The sequence below is a fragment of the Haemaphysalis longicornis genome, unplaced genomic scaffold (genome assembly GCF_048455015.1).
Source record: "Haemaphysalis longicornis isolate Haplotype H1 unplaced genomic scaffold, Haemaphysalis longicornis Haplotype H1 scaffold_1, whole genome shotgun sequence".
Classification (NCBI taxonomy): Eukaryota; Metazoa; Arthropoda; class Arachnida; order Ixodida; family Ixodidae; genus Haemaphysalis; species Haemaphysalis longicornis.
The window spans coordinates 140,915,499-140,936,064 of NW_027526203.1; the positions used below are offsets into that span (position 1 = coordinate 140,915,499).

The 20,566-nt window shown below is 46.4% G+C and overlaps 1 protein-coding gene across 1 annotated transcript in view; it reads right to left on the reverse strand.

Moving 5' to 3' along the window:
* Positions 1-8,390, reverse strand: part of LOC144166211 (uncharacterized) — a 34,801-nt gene extending 26,411 nt beyond the window's left edge. Inside the window, exon 1 of the mRNA XM_077695799.1 lies at positions 8,265-8,390. Within this exon, the coding sequence (XP_077551925.1) occupies positions 8,265-8,307 (43 nt within the window). The 5' untranslated portion in view covers positions 8,308-8,390. The remainder of the gene's footprint in view (positions 1-8,264) is intronic.
* Positions 8,391-20,566: the final 12,176 nt, after the last annotated feature.

The following is a 20,566-nucleotide window of genomic DNA, read 5'->3' on the forward strand; positions in this document are numbered from 1 at the left end:
AACGACCCCTGGAAGACAACCAACCCCTGGCCAGTGACGTCACTCTCGAACCGTTTAAAAGGACTTCATACCGGCATCTTCTTCAGTGGGCTATGCAGGAGGCTGTGTGAGCACGATGCATAATCGCTGCTTGCTTTTGCAGGTATGTTACCTGGTAAATGCTGCGTGTTTTAGAAGCGATGATCGTATTCGGCTCCTCTGTGCCTGCCCACAGATTGTTGTATCCTGTTATTCACACATTGCGTTTTGCTTACATCGTCTTATCCTAAGAGGTGACGTTGAACTGTACCAGGGCCCTCCCAAGGAAAACCGTTCACAGGTTACTAATAACACAAGTGAACCTGTCACAGGGCCATCGACTAGCGTCAAATCAGCTTCCGATTCATCGGTGTCTGCCCCTTTTCCACACGTTTCTGATTCACTCGCGGACACTCTTTCGCAGATACTGGCTGGTCAAAAGCAAACCGCGCGCTATATCTCTGACATTAAGCAGTCTTTCAACGCCCGTTTCGAGTCTCTTGAAGCGCGCGTGTCTGCACTCGAATCAAAGCCGGCGTCTTCTCATGTGAACAGTTTGTCTGAGCCGGAGCGTTTCGAGATTTTGCACTTATGACAAACCGTATCTAAACTTGTTTCTAAATATGACGAACTAGAAAATCGCTCTCGAAGGAACAACATTATCATGCATGATTTGCTCGAAGAATCTGAAGACATGAATGTTTCTTTACTCACTACCATTGCGAAATTTATGTCTGAGCATTTGGAAATAGTTTGCCCGCGTACTGAGCGCTGTCACTGAATCGGTACCACGCACTACGGTCATCCACGCCCAGTCATACTTAAAATTTTGGATTTACGAGATAAAATGGATATCATGAGCAATGCTCCAGAACTAAAAGGTTCTGATTTACGCATTGCTGAAGATTACTCTGCACGAGTGCGTTCGTTACGTAAGCAGCTTTGGGAGGCCACCTAATCTAATCTCTAACAACGGTTCCACAGTTGAAATATGATTTGAGCATGTTTACATTGACGACACTCGTCATGACTGGGACACTAACCTCAATATGCTAGTAAAAAGTCGGGTTGAAGTAAACCGACCCCCCTTCCCCCCCTCAGTGCCTGCAGCCGTTCAGCCTGGTTATTCGTTGTCTTCCTGACCTGCACGTAAGGTACCAGATAACCTTACCCTCCTGAATCTAAACGCTAGAAGTATCAGTAATAAATTTGCAGACCTTCTTGAACTTGTCGCTTCGTATTTCCCCCCATGTAATTGAGACCACCGAAACATGGTTACATGACGGCATTCTTTATTCAGAATTTACACCACCTGGATTCATCGAAGTTAGGTCTGATCGCTCTAATATCAAAGGTGGTGGTGTTGCTTTTCTACTGCGTTTTGACCTTAATTTTTCGTTTTTGCCTTCTCCTGTGGGGACTGAATCAGTCTGGTGCAAGCTGCATCTTTCTAAAAAGTCTGTTGTTATCGGCGTATTTTGTCGCCCTCCTGGATGTTCGGTTGATTGCATTCACTACCTCCGCCAGTTCATTCTTGAACATAACTTTTCTGCGGCACATTTCGTTTGCATGGGTGATTTCAATGCACCTGGGGTTAACTGGTCAGCAACGTTCTGCAGCGGTCGTGATACCATTATTAGCAAATCATTCCTACATTTCTCACTTTCTGCTGGGCTTGTCCAGATCGCTACCGCCACCACAAGGTCCAACGCCCTACTGGATTTGGTTTTTGTTACTGCTAGTGTTGCGCAGAATGGCTTCACTCAAGAGATAGTTGAGGGAATATCTGACCACAGTGCAGTTGTTAACATTCCTTCGTCATTGCCTACACCAGGTTCGGTGTTCACAACTTTCCCTGACTTCAATAACGCTGATTATAATACTGTTATTGAGGAATTGGTCGATAGCTTTGAGGTGTTCAACGAGCTCAGTCTCAGTGGTGACATCAACGCCCTTGTCGAATTTTACGAGCGGCTTGTTAACTGGTGCATATGACAGTTTATTCCACTAAAAACGAAGAAAACAATCACAGTGTTCCATTGATGAATTGTGACATTCTACACTTATCACGCCGTGCGAGTCGCCTAAGGCGATCTAAACGCGACGATAACCCTGAAAGTATCACCAAGTTTAATGTCGCGAAAGAAGAACTTCGACGGAAACCAAACTCGGATAGAGATTTTTATTTTAGTGTACAGCTTCAAAACTTGCTTAATAGTAATCCCAAAAAGTTTTGGCGTTCTAACCTTCCCAAATCAACTTTACCGTCTTCATTCACTACTGATGGCGGAACATTATGAGACCTAGCTGACATATCAAATGCCTTCAATGACAATTTTAATTCTAATTTTTCAGTGGACAATAACGTTGTCCCGCCCTTCGGCGATCGCCTATCTAATCTCTCCATTGGGAATATTACAATTAATGCTGAGGGTATTTTGAACCTTATTTTGAATCTCGATGCAAAAAAATGCAATTGTCCTGCCTGCATTCTCAATGTATTTCTCCTCAGGAATTCACAGTGGTGTGCGGGCTACCTTGAAATTATCTTTAACACATCCGTCTGTACTGGTACCGTTCCCTCGTCCTGGAAAATAGCTGAAGTTCTTCCTTTGCATAAATCCGGCGTTAAGCACTGTTTTTCTAATTACAGGACAATTTCATGAACCTCACCTTAATGTAAAATGTTTAAACTCATAATCTTTAAACATATCATACACTTCCGCGAGTCCAATAACATTCTGTCTAATTTTCAACACGGGTTTCGACGCGGGAGGAGTACGGTGACGCAACTTATTGCTTCCTTCTATGACATTTTCATGAACCTTGACGCAGGAGATCAGATTGGTGCCATCTTTATCGATTTTTGTAAAGCCTTCGACACTGTTATTCATTCAAAACTCTTGCACAAATTAAATAAGATCCTGAATAACCCACAATTAGTTCGCTCGATTTCTTGCTTTCTTACGAACTGATCTCAATTTGTGCACTTCGATTCCGTTGCTTCTTCCCGGGCCGAAATAACTTCTGGTGCTCCGCAGGGCTCAGTACTCGGGCCTTCGTTATTTTTGCTTTATGTTAATGGTTTTCCAGATATTGTTCGCTCTAAAATTCGCTTGTACGCCGATGATTGTGTTTTATATCACATAATTCAATCGCCAGATGACCACATCCTTCTTCACGATTCATTTGCATCTTTCTGCAACCGCGGCCGTTCCTGGCAAATGAATATTAACTAGTAGAAAACTGTGTTCATGTTCTTTACTAATAAATTAGTTCCTTCAGATTTCAACTACTCATTTAATGGATTGTTCCTGCAGAGAGTTCACCAATATAAATACCTTGGCGTGCTTTTCACTCATAACCTGTACTGGTCCCATCATATTGATTACATTAATGCGAAAACTCTAAAAAAACTTGGTTACCTCCGGCGTACACTATCTGCGGCCCCTAGTGACACGAAACTAGCTGTGCACAAGACCCTTATCCGCCCCTTGCACGATTACACGTCACCTGTAAGGAACCCCTACAACCAGTGCGAAATCAAACAAATTGAATCTGTACAGAAAAAAGCCATTAAATTTATGTTCAGGCGGAATGACTCTGCTTTTTCACCTACGTCAGCATTACCATCCTTGAACCTATCACCACAATTCATCGCGGCGGATCATTGAATCACTCAAGCTATTTTACTCTATAATTTACTCGTCATGCAAGCTATAAAAAGAGCTGTACTTAACGTGTTCCAGGCCTTCTTCAACACGCCACTACCATCCTTTGAATATGACACCATTCTACGCCCGTACTACCATGTTTAAATTTAGCTTCTTTCCACGAACTGTTGGAATAACTTACCCGGTGACATACGTTCTTTGCCCTCAAATGAGTTCTAGTTATCCATAAATACCCTTTGACTGTTTTTCTTTTCCCTTTTGTTTCTTATGTTTGCTGTGTTCGGTTCCTTGCCACCACGTCTTCATTATGCACCACGTCATGCCATCTCTTGTGACCATGTACTGTATAATTTATTGCTCAAGTACTTTACTTCGCAAAGTATTACACCATGTGTGGTTTCGCACGGGCCTATTCACCACTCCTGCCATAGCCCTTACGGGCTGCAGTATGTATGTATGTATGTATGTATGTATGTATGTATGTATGTATGTATGTATGTATGTATGTATGTATGTATGTATGTATGTATGTATGTATGTATGTATAAATAAATAAATAAATAAATAAATAAATAAATAAATAAATAAATAAATAAATACGGACAAAGTGTCCACATTTCATATTCGTTTTATATTTAAGTTGTAGAGTAACTGGTGTTAATTTGACGTTAATTTGACCGCAGCTGCGCCGTATCCTTGGCAACACATCACTTGACTCGCCGGGCCGAGCTCCGCGGACGGCCTCGTTCGGCGCTCCCGCCACCGCTGCCGGCTTGGCGCATGCGCTCTCCAAAACTGGTTCGCGCCTGATCACGTGACTCACTGCGTACACGCGAGCTTGGCCATGAATGAGAGCAAGGCCGGGCCGTCTTCTTTGACCGTTGCGCGGAAGCTGGAGGGTTCGAGCCGAACCCTTTCGAATCGAATATTCGAATCACTATTCCAATCGAGGGTTTGAATCAGTATTCTTTGCGGCTGGGGTGCCCCTGATCTACCCTCAAGCCGTCACGTTCACGCGTCAGGTGTCATGCACTATCCTAACTTTTAAGTGCGTGCACTTTATGGGCTCGCCTTGTCGTCTTAGCTCGCTAAAGGTCGACGCGACTGCCCGAATCAGGCGGCGCAGCGAGATAACGGACACAAGTAGAGCCTTCTGTACTGGGGTCAGGGAGTCACGCTGAGGCTTCGAAAACCACGCTGTTTAAATAGTCATAGCAGTTCGAACCTCGTGAACCGCTGGCGGTGGTCCCACATCTCCCCGTTATTTGGCCCAAAGAAAACTGCAGGTACATTTCAGGCAAAATTTGCGTGTATAACCGGCAGCTCCCGCGTTCATTTAGTTGGGAACTCTTGTTGGGTTGATTTTACGATAGTAAGCCAACAAAGCGGCCGCGCAAGAAAGAAATGGCCCGTTCGAAATGACGCAAAAAGGCTGCAGCCCCGCACTAAAAAAATGGAATGGCGCGTTCGAAATGCCGCAGAAAGCCTCTAGCCGAGCAAGAAAAAAATGGCGCGTTTGAAATTCTACCGAAAGGCTCCAGCATACGAAATTAAAGCAAGCGCAAAAAGAACACAACTCCCACTGGGGCAGTTTCGGGCAGGGAGCATGCGAGCACTGCGAAGGCGGGAAATTTGAAATGCAGCACTGCATAATGTGTTGCAACGGCGCTGCAACTCATTATAGCGAATCACTGCTCTGCACTTCCGACAGCTTTCACATTGAGTGGAATGGCTTTAATTTTATTCCACCGCTGTCAATTTGCGGAGGTAAGATGGTAGGGGTGGGTTACATAGAAACATGTTGCGGTTCTAAATATTGTTAGGTGGCGTTGTATTGAGTGCTATGTAAGAAATAAGTAATTAAAAACGGAGTTAGCGGAGTGGTAAAGCTCTCGGCTCTTTCCCAAGAGACCCGGGAACTAAGACGTGTTTTAACTTACTCTTTCCACCAGCGGTCGCTTTCTGTACCGGAAAAGAAGTACAACACAGCACGTTTTTCGGAAAATGTGGCGCTTAAGGCCTTCGCCATTAAACAAGCGCAGTGAAGCTGTTTCCATCTTCGCTGGTGCTGTCACAAACGCGGACATAACGCAGCATTGCAGAAGACTATCACGGCTGCTGCCAAAAGCGGACTTCCCCAGCCGAGTTTCGAAATGTGCGGTAAAGGCTCAGTAACAAGTACAAGTTCAAATGCTGGAACGCACGGAAATCTGACAGAATTTCAAGGTATTACGCCGGCTCGAAAAAATGTTCCATGTGGTGAAATTCGCATACGTTTCTCGAATTCTGAGCGGGAAAGGGCGAATGAAGAGGGGAAAGTGCTATGTAAAGGAATTGACGAGAGCAAACGCTGAAATGAGAGGCGTGTGCCGTCAGCTGTGCACATAACGATGCTTCATACGTTTTTTCATCGTTGCAGAAATACTGAGGGCACAAAATTCAAATCTAAACCTCTACGCACCGCCTTAGCGGGAAGAATAATTAAATTGCCGGGACCCGACGTGCGCCATTGCCATAGCGATAGCTGGCCAACCCGTTTCGTGTAGCTTCTAGTCGGTATCTACTCGTATCGCATTACTTCACGTCGCTTGGTACCTCTCGTACCAAAGCGAGGTTCAGCGCCCTGCGGAACCAGCGTCCGATTTAGTTGCCTACATTGTGCGTTCGTGTGCCGAACGCGCGCTGAGCCTATAGACAGGCGTCCATACGGTGGCTTTGGTGCCGCTAAAGAAAGGTGCGCTCAGCCCCACAGCGTCACTAGGTCCGCGGCAACGTGGATGCCCAGTCCCCGTTTGCGTGATTGCCATTAGAACGAAGCGGATCGCCACGTGGCCACGTCATTTCGCGGTATCGCCTTCCCCCTATACGACATTACCGGCAGACAGTGGTGGCGTAGCTTCCGAGTAAACTAATGAGGTGCCACGGTGCTTCTCAACGGTTAATGCCCTTGGCCGCCGCCACGAGTGCACTGCTGCTGCAGTTGCGTGAAACAACCATCTCGCTGTGCACGGGAATATTACTCCAAAACACGCAGCTGCACGAATTGTATCGAGAAAGGTGCAGTCCCGATGATAGGCACAACAGATTTGAGCTGATATTCAGCCCTCGTTTTTGCATTGAGTATTGTGTGAGTCAGACTCAATTAAGCCCTCTTCCCATGTAGCTTGTTTGTCTGAACTATTGATATCTTTAGGCAACGTCTTATTTACTGCTGCATGCATATAGGCCTGTGCACTGCGCCTAAAGCTACCTATGGGCCTCGTGCGTTGGTATGATGGCGTCACTGCTCTGGTGTGTTCGTCGTCGCGTTGCGTACAAGATAATTACCCCCTTCGAAAGCAGGCGACGTTCCGTACCACCGCCTTATGTGCAATGAGAATACCGGCACGCGAAACAACGAATTCGTGGCTATTCTGTCGACCGATATGGATATAAGAAGCAAAAGAGTACTCTATAAAAACGAAAAAAGAGGCCGTAAAAGGTAAGTAGCTGGCAGTTCATCAGCACAAGCAACGAGCTGCTTATCAGTTCTAAGCAGCTTTAAATTGTTTCTGCGTCCAATGAACATTATTCTCGCACAAATCAATTAGGGTTTTTCGCAGCCCGAACCGGCAGTTGAGGCGCCAACCCTACTTCTCATAATTTAGAGGGTGTTGTGATGCGCGGCCAGGACACCTCCAAAAAGCAAGGCGCGTTACGCTCCGGCGCTCTATCTCTCGAAGTTCAATTTATGGAGGTTTGTAATTTTTCCAGTGAATCGCAATACTCGGAAATCAGTGAGTTTTTACAGTGCACTTCTATTTACTGCTTTCCACCTTTTCTCAAAACGACCAGCAAAAGTAATATGCGGCAACGGCCCCTTCTTTCTTTCTGGGAGGCCCCTATGAATAAGTGAAGCTGGTGAATTGGTTATGGTTTCGCGGTGAAAAGAGGTCGCACTGCGTTTTGTCCCGACACAAAACGCAGCCAACGCAGACACAAAACCCGACACGAAACACAGCTCCGAGCCAAGTTTGATGTAAATATCAAACTTGGCTCTGTTCTAAACTATAATTTTGAACCGGAACCAACGCGGTTTCTATCTAGTGATTGAGCAAAAAGAGAGCTGTAAAAAGCATCGTATCCCGTAATAATCATAGCGTCAAGCATTATTGGCCCGTGTCCTGTCGTTACCTCTTGACGCTGCTGAGAAATGTGCGACTACTATGAACCGTGTCGTCTAACCGCGGCGTGGGAGTAATCCCGGGACACCCTTTGTGCGTGACTGGGGGAGCTGTTCCGCTTAATTAAACTGCTCATAATCGCTACGCATAGTTCGTGTGGTCTCCTGAACAGAAAGCCCGAAAAGACACCCGCTTTTATTTTTTACGACATTGTTTATACCCTAATGTAAGGCATGGATGTCACTGGCGTTATGGTGAATGAATGCTACTGAAGCTATAAATGCTGCCGGTAGGGAAAATAAAGACAACTCAAATCCTGGAGGCCTCCATCACAATCGCTTTTTAACGTAAGGGGGTAGTACGATGGGCAGATGTGTCCAAAGGCATGAAGCCGTGAGCTTTTCCTTACCTGCCAACAGGATCATCGCAAGGATTACGACTGCCAAAGCCATCGTCACAAGTGAGGCGCTCCTCTTCTCACTACCGGGAGGGCTGTGCGTTGTCTAGCTCGCCGACGCGGAGATATATATATATGCCTGCGTAGAAGGCAAGGCGCCACTCTCGGTCCAGAGGCAGAGGGTAGCAGCAGTCCCGGCACGCACAATTTACTCCTTGACACGCCGCGAGTCACACTGCTCATAAACCTGGCTCCGCAGACGCGGCGGCCCTCGTGGCGGTTGCTGTCTCCGTAACACCTATTCCACGCGTGTCGTGCGACGACTTTACTTGCGAACATTTAGCGCTCTGGCCTAAGAAAAGAAAAGTAAACGCCTTCAGCCGTAAATGATGTCTTTCCACGGGCAGCTTTCAGCCCATCCGCGGTAAAGTGCGCTGAACATAGATGCGTGTTTACACGACGGGTGTACACACGAGCCCTGATTGACGACAGCCGTAAAAAACGTACGTTTGTATTTTAGATAGTTTGAAAAAAAAAACAGCTCCGCCATACAATTGCACGTAACGGAGGAAGCTGGGAGAGTTGGTGCAACTGTATTTTAGGAAAAGCTGCGCAGCGCAACGCAGCGCTGGTAATGTATGTTCGTCCCTGCGTGTTAGCCGTTTTGTAAAGAATTTCGCAATACCTAGCCGAAAAACCGCCGCACGGATTATGAGGGGAGTTCGCGAAGGAAGTTTTTTAAGCTTAAACTTGCCTTCCAGCATTGTGTGAGGGTGCCGGCTAGTTGGTAAACCATAATTCTCACAGCCCAGAACGCACAGAGAAAAAGACCACAAACAAGAGCTTAGGTTGAGGCTTGCAATAGAGTCGGTGACTCGACACCACGCGCTTAAGTAGTGATTCCGGGAGCGCGGCTCATTGCTTTAATCCCGCCATAAAGCAACTGCTTTTTGCCGTTCGTAATAGGCCCATTGGGATCACAGTTCCGGTAGCCATGTTACAAATATTGCATTTTCGGTGCCACGGGGACCGTGCGGCAGTGCCATTTGAGAACTGCCGCTAACAAAATATATATGGCAATTTGCGTTCATTAGACAGCCTCCCTGCGGAGGAGAATTCCAGTACGTCGCGAGGTTTACGTGGTAGTAGCTTTAAAGGCTACATGATTTACTAAAACCCGCCGCAGTGATTGACTATTAGTGTACATATGCAAGTGCGAACTGTGGTACTTAAATCCGTACTCTTCCCTTTCGTCTGTTGCGTGGAATCAATCTACCACTTTCTCTGCGACAGAAGTAAGCCAGCTACAGTGTCTGCGAATGCGATGGAATTGAATAAGTTCTGTTTAGCATACGACGGGAACTTGGCGACCATTAGGTATCCTCATAACATTGCAGAGTGAATTAGTCATGTATTTCTTCCTGGACAAAACAATGCCACCTTACACGCATGAAACTATACATCTCGAGGAGTCAATAAGGCGCTTGTGCGTTGCGTGTCGGTATCACCCTCAACAATCTCGCGCTTAATAAGTTAGTTCGGGTATTGTTGCCCGCTTATTCTGAGTGTGGGGTAAATTCCATGCTTAATTCCAGCCAGTTTGCAAGCGAGAGCGGAGTTTGGAGAATTTTTGCGCACCGACTCTATATGGGCGTCATAAGCAGACACGCGTGAAATCCACGCTTGCTTGGCGTCCATGTCACGTCTGCTTAGAGTTAAGCAAGAGTTGGAGAGGGGTATTTGAGGCGCTTTTTGGCATAGTCGTCCTCATAACTTTTGAATAAAGGGGGGGCATCGAATCCATGTCGCGGTGGTTATCTCAGACCACGTGCTTAGAACTTTTATTAAGCATAACGTGCATTGCCGGCGGCCACTGGCAGAGCATGGATTCACGTGGGCTGAAGATGTCCTGGGAAAAGTGTGCTATCGGAGACAATAAACAAAGCGTTTCGTGTCCATTTAGGAATTCGCCAAACTCCTTTGGGCGACGCACGCCTTACAAAACCTCTAGTGGAGCGTCAAACTTTTGGGCCGGGGGGCTTCGCTTTTTACACCTTTCTTCTTGTTTCGTTTAGACATAAACTGACGGAACAACGTATAACTATAACAATTGTGTCGCCATTTGAGGCCGCCACACACAGTATATTCTAAACACTCTAAGTAGGACTTCATGCTGAATATTTCGAAGCAAATTAATGATCTATTTGTGTGCATCTATACTTGGTCAATTTTTATCTTAGGCAAGTCAATTTAAATTTCCAACACCCTTAATAGTGCAATGTAACTATACAGAAAAAAATGGAATAAATTTTCATTTTCCGCAAAGCTCCTTATTGGCAAAACCTTTCCAACCACTGTTTACCCAGAGTAAGTCATGACGCGTGATGTATAAGGCCGCGTCGTTCAGGAACACTTAAAAAATAGTTAGTTCCGCTAAATGAAATGGCTGCAGAAACGATATGCCTGTGCTACTTATTTTCAGAATATTGCAAATACTGTGTGCGTTTTACGTGATGTTTTAGACAATGCACTTGTTTCTCGTAGCCTTCACTACGAACACAATATTTGCGTATTGTCTGCAAGCTCCTGCCCTGCAAGCACGAAGGTTGGGAAATGTCCGTAAGCAGTGATAGGTGATATCTTCGGAGTAGTGATCTACACATAAGCACAGTAAGAGAGCTTCTTCCCGTGTCGTGGCTGTATGAGACCGGGATCGTTACGCCATACACGTTGCTTGACGTCACCCCACGCACTGCATAACCCTACCAATCTTAGGTGATATGTGACTGTAAAGTGATTAATTTAACAGCAGGCGAAGGTCGTGAACAACCAGACTATGTGGCCACAAATTTCACCTGTTTCAGTACTTGCTTACTCATTCAATTTTAAAGTTATTATCCTTATGTTCCAATTTCAACCCTAAGGTATAGGAACTATTCGTGTAAAATAAAGCTCTGTAACAGGCAGAATTGTTCAGGACCAGCTAATGTTTTATCGGGAAAAAATAATACCCCCCCCCCTCCCCTTTTAGATCAGATCACTTCATACCGTCCATAGCTGAAGGTCAGTGTCAGTAGACGATTGTTGCGCTAAAACGATAGGGCTGGCGCTGCTGGCAGTTCTTAATAAGTGCGCCTTTCATTCTCTTTTGTACCGTCCGCGAACTTGAGATCATCAACTCATATAAATATGCACAGTGATGTGCTGATATCAACACTGCATTGGGAGCACTGACCGTCACACTTGGTGGACTTGAGTCACACTACCCGTCGGTACTATACAAAAACATTGCTGATTATTTCTGAGACAATTCTTTGCAGACTGCTGAAATTAAGCCTCCCACAAAGAAGAAAATCTACCCATATGAGCGCCGAAATTAACCAAAACACCAAACCGTCTTGCTGACATCCCGTTTTATACTTAGTATCTCGCTTACTTTATGCATATCTTTTTCCTCGCAAACGTGTGCGCGTCTCACCTGCAGGAATTGTGCTCGCCGGAGGCACATCCCAGAATGTTTGCTCCGAAAACCGTAATACTGAAATTCGAAACAGCGCAAAAAGACGGGACAAGGAAACGACGACACAGCGCCTCGTGTCGTCGTTTCCTTGTCCCGTCTTTTTGCGCTGTTTCGAATTTCAGTATGCACCACCAACTAGCCCAAACCACCATTCTAACGCAGAAAACCTTAAGTGTGTTGATAAATACTTTCGAGCTCGGCACTTGCAGGCAGCTGCATAAAAAGATATTTTTATCACCTATGAGCCATTGATTTATTTTCATCGCTTTTTTGAACTAATTCGTGGGAAGGACGAGAGGTCGTGTTAGACACAGCGTCAGCGCGAAAGTCACGAACTGCATGGTTCCGAGAAATCTTCATGGAGTTGTCTTCTCCGGACAATAAATACTCTAGACGTGCCTCAGACTCCGAGAAAGAAACGTCAAATTATTTTTGCTCCCTTCAAGTGAATACTCAAAGGAGGTTGCAAACAGTGTCTAATCATTTCTTTTGGTTTATATAAAGCTGAGTGCAGCGGAATAGGGACAGAAAAATATTAACATCTCGACGGACAAGCAAATGTGTGAGCGCTTGTCCCGACTACGTGTTAATCTATCTCCGTTGTCAGCCCCCTAGTGGCTTTTGAGTCCTATATCAGAGATGCCTTTGTACATAAGCAGCGCTGCATATTTATCAGTTTTCTTCGCATCCCACAAAGACCATGATAAAGACAGGCCTTATGGTATCCCGAGTGCACTGAGCCCTTGCTATCGATGGAAACATATACTGAAAAGCATAGAAGACTAGTTCCGGTGCATACCACTCAGGTTAGAGTTGCAAATGTTCCATCGAAGAACTTCCTCTAAGCAAATGAAGTGCCACGGGGTGGCGTGCTGAGATGCACTATCTTTATTGTCGAGATGAATGCTTTAAGAAATACGCTGACACCGTCAATCTCCTACTTACTATACAGGGTGCTCAAAATTAAGTGGACAGGTCATTTTAATATTAGGCGCTTAGATTTATGTGAAGACCACCTCTACATGGAGGGTATGCACCCAGGGGCACACATAATTAGATGGTAATTATTGATGCCGGTGGCCTAATTAACTAAAATAGAATAATTAACATTTTACAGGCTGCAGTAAGCAGGCATGTTTCTATTGGAAAATTAGACGGAATTATATTTCTATTCAGTTTTATTTGGCAGAATTATTGTAGCGCATCAGCGCTCAGAGACACCGAACTGCGAAGTTGAATTGCTGTTCGCAGGATTACGCATGTTAGACAGCGAAGACTGGTGCAAAGCTCCCCCCCCCCCCCCTATTGTTTTGGGTTCGATAGCGGTTCAGAGTACTGCAGATTGCGATAACGCCAGCCATGACTGAAAGGGTGGCAGTTACCACTTTTGCCTACGCCTCCAGCCTATTGTCAAACTAAACACCGTTCACAGCAGGCACGTCACAACAAAGGAGGAGCTTGCGCCGGTCCGCTGTCTACCATGCGTAATCATGCAAGCAGCGATTAAACTTCGCAGCTCTATATCTCTGAGTACGGATGCTCTATAAGAATTTCGCCAAATGAAACTGCCTAGAAACACGATTGCGTCCAACTTTTCAATACAAACATGCCTGCTTACTGTAGCCACTAAAAAGTAATTATTCAAGTTTAGTTAAGCCGCCGACATCGATAATTACCACCTAATTATGTGTCCCCCTTGGCACATAACCTCACTGTAGCGGTGGACTTCATGTAAATCTATGCGCCTAACTGAAATACATCTGTCGACTTAATTTTGATTGCCCTGTATATTGACCATGTAGAAACCGCCGATTAGCTGCGTAATATGTCAATTTGGGAGAGGCAGATTCAACTTGCGTAAGCAGACGTACGAAGGACAGATAAAGTTGGTTTCTGCTTTAATCCAGACAAAATAACTTGTGTGGTTTTCTTTAGACGGTGTAATATTCGCCCAGATCCCGTTGTTACACCCAATAAAACCCCCACACCCGTAAAAAAAAGCACGAGTTCTTAGCTGTTGTGCTTGATGAAAACCTACCCTTTATTCCACCCCTCAAGCGCCTTAGTAAAATCTTTGGGCGCAGTCAAGTTTCGGATAGTGCTGTTACACCAGTCATGAAATGACCGTACTATTGGATACGAAAGGCCTCTTGGCAGTATTTAATGGTATTATGAGGTGACGCATCGATTACGGATGCTTTACAGATCAATATGTCGCCAAAACAGCACTATGTTAGCCCCAGTCTGCAACATGGGCCTACGACGTGCTACGAGAGCGTTCCAGACAAGCATTTTTATGCCTGTATGTAGAGGCCAACCAGTGGTTTCTCGAGAAGCAGCGGAAATACACCGGACTAACTTAAGCCCTCAAAGGAACATCCTTGACTAGACATCCGGACAACACTCTAGGACACCAGGCTCTCAAGCTTCTTGAAAACCGACCTGCAGTGGCTAAGCCATTTTTGTCAGTGGGCAAATCATCCACAGACCTGGAAATATCATTCGCTGATGTTCAGAAAGCCAGCTTTGCTGACTTTGTTCATCTATGCGACCTATGCCCCGCTTATTTTGATTTGCTTTTAATGGAAATTGGCAAGCGAACAGCTCCATAAAATTAGCTATGCAGCCCTTTTTGCACCTCGTCGGAAGTGCACGCGCGCCCGGCGCTCTTGTCCCTTCGAGCTCATGATAGTGGCTATTCCCAATCGAGTGAATGCTGCAGTGGTCTCCCAATGGGAAGACCGCCGTAGCATTTCGCTGCCCGTCGTGGTGCCTGGTTTATCCGCTGCGACTCAGAGTGCGCCCTCTTTCGTTCTTGTGGGAATGGGAAGAACCGGTCCTCGGCACGAGATGAGATGAGAGATTCCAAGCGGGCAAAGAGCCTCTTGTCCACAAAACCTTCTGTGCAGTAGACCCCCCCTCCCATCCCCCCCAACCTCACTCGCTCGCACCTATGACCCAGCTCTGTGAACGACCGTTCGACTCCCCTTCCGAGTGCGCCGCACCACGACCGGAATGTCCATCTGTGTGTTGTAAGCGTTGTTGCACGCGCGATAATAGATTTACTTCAAAAAACCTTGTTTGTTGCTAGTCCAAGTTGTCCCATTACGTCCAAACCCTGAACCACATGTGAGACTGCGTATGGCACGTTGGGAGTCGCGTGAGCGCGCCAAGCACAACGGCGGGGCGATTGCGTAATTGAAATTCTCTTCACAGGCGAGCCTTACGCAGGCATCCGCACAACATTCCAAGCAACTACAGAGCGACTGAGTTCTACACAAATGCCTCCACGTCCACAGGTGAAGTATCGTCCACTGCACAGGGCGCCAATTTCTGTGTTATATATACGTTGCTTAAAACCACATCTATTTGACTGTCAGTGATATTCATTGATTTTCAAAGTGCAGTGCAGGCTTTGTTCACTGAGAAATCACAAAAAAATCCGCTTTAATAGTCTGGCAAAACTGTGGTGCATAGCGCACAATCAAACGGAAAATCACAGTCTGTTGTGTCTCGGGGCTGTGTGGTATAGCCGGAAGTGAGGAAGCAGACAGGAATGCTGTGGCTGATGCACTTCGGAGTGATCTAAATATTTTTGTATTTCTAATGAGGACCTTAAATCACACGCACGAAAAAAAACTGCGTGACCTCATGAGGAGCACTCGGTTAGGCAGGCAGCGAATCATAAAGTTTCAAATCACAAAACCTAAAATACGTGAACTCGTAGCTGAGAAACGAGAAAGCATTGTATAGGTTACATTCTTTAGGCTTAGGATAGGGATACCCCCGTCGTAAGAGGTGTAGAACAGCCACTTCATTGGGGACATTGACGGTTGCTATCATTCCTTCACTTTCTAACTGAATTTTAAGGGCTTGAGCCACCAAAAAAACAGCTCTTTCCAGAATTACATACGTACCGAATACCTACAATGCATTGCTATTTTATCCGATGAACCCACGTTTGCTTTTAATCGAGCTCTTAAGCACATGTCAGACATGCTTTTGGTTTCGTTTTATTTTTTTGTTATTGTTGTTGTTGTCAGTGCTATGCCAATCGCTGTAGCCAGGAGGGGGGATAGGGCTTGTCAAGCTGTTCGCACGGCTTTTTCCCTCTCCTCCTCCATCGCCGATGGAAATTGACCCAATAAAAAAAAAACGCGTCATGTCATCGTAAGCCCCGTCCCTACCTCAGGTATGAGGCAGTGAGAAAATGTTCACGCCACTTGAGCGCCCTGAGGCCTTTTCCTGGGGCACTTTCGTTATTTACATCCGACTGTGAGCCGATATCATACTGACATGGTTCGCAAATTGGTTTTAAAGCGAAAGCTTTCTTACTGGGACCGATGTCGTCCTGTCAAAAAAATTAATGCATTTCCCCGTAGACCGGTTGGTCGACCGAAAAGCTCTGATAACATCTCTGGACACACGGCGCGTGCGTGCAACCGGGCTTCCACTGCGTCAAAACGGTTACTCGAAAAGCGCGAGATAGGAACGGTTCTAGATAAGACAGTGCCCGCATCGATCACGAAGAAGTAGTACAATAGTAGACCTCTATCTCATTAACGGCGTGTCGGTATACATTTAGATCCTTCGTAGATGCATTTACTTAGTGCGCGGGTGATCGTCCCATGGGTTTGCGATTCGTTCGCGATTTCGGCCTTTGAAGGATTGACGATCGACTGGGCGCACTCTCAGAGTTGGCCGCACTTTTTGGGAAGGTTCTCGCGCACTTTTGATGCAGTTCTGATGCGCGAAAGCTTACGTGCTTCTCTCAACTTTCTTTAGGAAGGGATGGTAGAGTTTTAAGCGATAGGGGTATTGGGCTCACTTTTTTCGAATTTCCCGTGGCTGCTAGCCCTCCGGTATCAGCCGTGCCCATCAAGCACCCCCGGAAATACGCCAGCTGTCCCCGGAAATTTAAGCTACGACTCAGCCAGCCTGATTCGAGGGCTCGCCTGAATCTTAAATAAGGCGCCGCAGAAACTGACGTGTGGAAAAAAGGACAATGACACTACGACGGAGACAAAAGAAAGGATCCGTATTTTCAGCAGGTGCCGCGCGTGCGCAGTGAAGTTCGTTCTATGCCCTGTCGAGAATGCCCGGCAGTCACGCCAGCCGTGCCCGAAACTCACGCCGTCACACCGAAGTGCTTCTCCAGCGGAAGTTACAAGATTTTGAATTTTCGGTCATATACGCGCCGAAGCCACACCAGGGCTATGAGACGCGTGCGCCGTAGTCGAGGGCTCCGTATTAATTTGTACCAACTGAGACTCTGCAGCGTGCGCAGAAATCTCGGAACACCAGCGTTTCCGCTTTCTGCATCCACAGGGAAAACGGTTGCTAAGGCCGGGTATCGAACCCGTGTCACGGGACTACAGCAGTGAACGCCATATCCCCTGAGCCACCGCGGGACGTTTTCAACCGGAACTGGTGCCGGCACTACCATTGGGTCACCAACTAAAACAGGGGGCAAAGCATTCACGCCAGATGTCTCGAAAAAGGAAGGAAGGCATAGATTATGGGCCGAAACGAAGAAAAATATAACCCAGTATGTAGCGTATAATTAGATAAATTTTCAATCAACTTTTGGGTATTGCCGCGGTTCTGTCTCCGCCGCAAGCTCGGTTTGTGAAGCGGCGGTGGCGCGACGGTGCCAAGCGAGAAGTGACGTTTAAAATAGGGAGGGGTGTCTTCCTAGAGAACAGTCCCGTAAGGATGTTCGACATGGCTCTGGAGCCAAGCGGCAGAGCCGATCTAGAAATTGCCATAATAGAGGAAAGCTTTAAGCAATGGCTTACATCACAAACGCCCAATGAAGAGAAGAGCAGGAATGAGAGGTGAGGAAACGATAAGGCTCATGAAGCCCCTGACCTTGATCCAGATATCGCAGAGCCTATACCACAGACTTACCTGCATCGAAGAAAACCAAATAAACACCACCATGACGCAGCAGAAACGGTAGGCCTTAAAAACTTCAGAATTTTTACAGTGAGACCAGCTGACAACCGGTGGGCCACCAGCGTTACAAAACAGATACCCAAAGACAGTCTAGAACAAGGGAAGGACAATTAAGGCGGTGGAGGGATGAACTAAGAAATATTGGAGACGAAGAGTGGACTCGGGCAGCGCAGGACAGGGGCTGGTGAAGGTCAATAGGAGGGGCCCTCGTCCTGAAATGGACCTAAATAGGCTGTTCATGTCGATGATGATGGTGAGGATGAAGAGCTCACCAAATAGCGTCTTTCTAACTCCTTTTAAAGAAATAAGAGACACCAGTCTCCTAGCACCAAGGGAGCACCAAGAGCACCAAGGGAGCACCAAGGGAGCTGTGAAAACAACATCGGGACGAGCCATCCTATCGAAGACAGGCATTACCGGAAAGGTAACAACTGGACGCCATGATGGACACGTCACCGATCCAGCAAGTCTGCATAAAAGTTCTCCCCCAGCAAAAACATCCAGCCAAATCTACACAAGAAGAGGAGATATGGCGGGATCAAGTTTATCCGAAGAAAGTTACAAAATCCCGAGAACACGGTATACACCCATTCCCGAATGTGCGAAAGTACGAGGCAGAAATTACCGTAGTTGACTACTCTTGCAAACTTTATGAATAAACGACCTTTCTACATGCCGGAGAACAGGAAGTTGGAGCCATCCTTTTGGCAATCCTAATAGCGGTAGTATCGAATAGAAGCGTAAACATCATTACAGACTCTGAAAGGGCATTAGGCGGTTGGCAGCAGGCAGAACACCTAAACATCAGCTGCCTGTTGGGAGCCAAAGCAGGAGTGGTGACATATACACCCAGCACTGTTGTGCAACGGGTAAGTCGCGCATTACATCGGAAACATCACACAAGAAGGCAGGCACAATATTTCCTTGGGTCGAAGAAAGAAATAGCGCGTAACACCAGAATCAACAAGCACTTTTGGGCGGGTACATAGTGGTCTTCAACATGGCGCACAATGTTTACATGCAGTGGGGAGATCACTTGTCCCTTTTGCGTCAGTTTCCGCGACTTTGGCATAATATTTTTACAGCCACCGCAGTGGCTCAGTGGCTAAGGCGTTCTGCTGCTGAGCACGAGGACGCGGGTTCGATTGCCGGTCGCGGCGGCCGCTTTTCTGATGGAGGCGAAAAGCAAAAACGCCCGTGTGTACGAGATTTCGGCGCACGTTAAAGATCCCCAGGTGGTCAAAATTAATCCGGAGCCCTCCACTGCGGCGCGCCCCATCGCCTGCGTTGCGTCGGTGCGTTAAACCCTTCAATCAATCAATCAGAATATTTTTTACACCATTATGATAGTGTGGCGTGTAATTTGGTTGAGACTTTTACTTACAGTAGGTGGTTTGTCCCCTTTAGGTCGGTAAGGGCTGTTCATATAGGTTAAGATATATGGCTCGCTGAACTGGTGGTAGTAGGCATAATAACACGTTATTTATTCATTTGGGAATGTTTGGTCCGGTATAATTCGTTTTCGCTGCTAGTTCTTCACTTAAAATGTTTTTGTGGGATTTAGGTAGGTTTCTGCAATGATATAACCCCCATAGAAAGCTAAGACGATGGCTGGCTAAGTTAGCCATGGCTCGCACGAATCTTTGTCGCACGACATGGTTCGCAAGAACCAGGCCTCCGTCTTACGCAAACTCAATTACGGTGCTTCGTAATTTGATACATCAATTGAACCTCTGCTACGCAACTCCACTTCGCCCCTGTCTTAGCGTCAAAGAGTAAGCGTATTGCAGTCTGACCCTTCCCGAACAATATTCTACCGAACCCTCTTCCAGAACGAAGGGCCGCCCGCAGCCAAGCTCACGAATGCATATACGGAATCGCTTTGTCGTATCCTATAGCGATGTGACCCTATAGGCTGGTAACAGCGCCGTGGTTAGAGTAAAAACATCAATGAGCAATTTCCACATGCGAATCAACCGTACGATATCCCTTCTGAACGCCGAATAATTCGCAATTGGCTTTGCGCTCAATCCATCCGCAATGTTATAATCCCATATTCTCCAGCAGCCTGGCGAAGTCAGGTATGGTGGTAAACCTACAGTCCGGTTACCTATCCGTTACCATCAAATTCACCGAGCGGTCGTCATGCGGAAACCAACTCCTTCATCCGTAACTGGCAGCAACTGTGCATATAAACCTGCTGAGTTCACTGAGATCACTGCAGCTGCCACTCTCACGTATCAATACGTGAAGTATTTTACCAGAGCACTACAGAAGCATTCTTGGGCTTTTACTCCACCGTCTGCAAAAAACACACAATGCTCCGACAGTTACATATACGGGCATTTATACACTCACACAGAATGCCTACATTTTCCCCAAAACAGTACCCTGCAGGAAGCAGATGTTGTAAACTAATAAGTACCCTCCAGCATATGCTTAATGCGCACATAACCCACCCTTACCACCTCTTCCTCCCTCCTCCTCACTTGAGCTGTGGGAGATGCTATTAATCAACTGTCGGCTGCAAGACCACACCCTTCCGGTGAACAGGACGAAGATATATCATACGCCACAGGAATTGACACGCTAGGGTTTCACTCCCATTATCAAGACACCGTAAAAAGTTTTTCTCCTGCGCTTTTAATGCCATCATCGCTTGTATTAGCGCCATCATCGCTTGCATTAACCAGCACCGCTTGTATGAACGCCATCATAACCTTGGATTAATGCTGTACATGTGAACACAGAACCTAAGTGAGCACATTAGCAGCTGCCGCTTATTTGTAAGCGCCTTATTCCTGGGTAATTCCGTGCAAGAAGCACTATAGCTTTG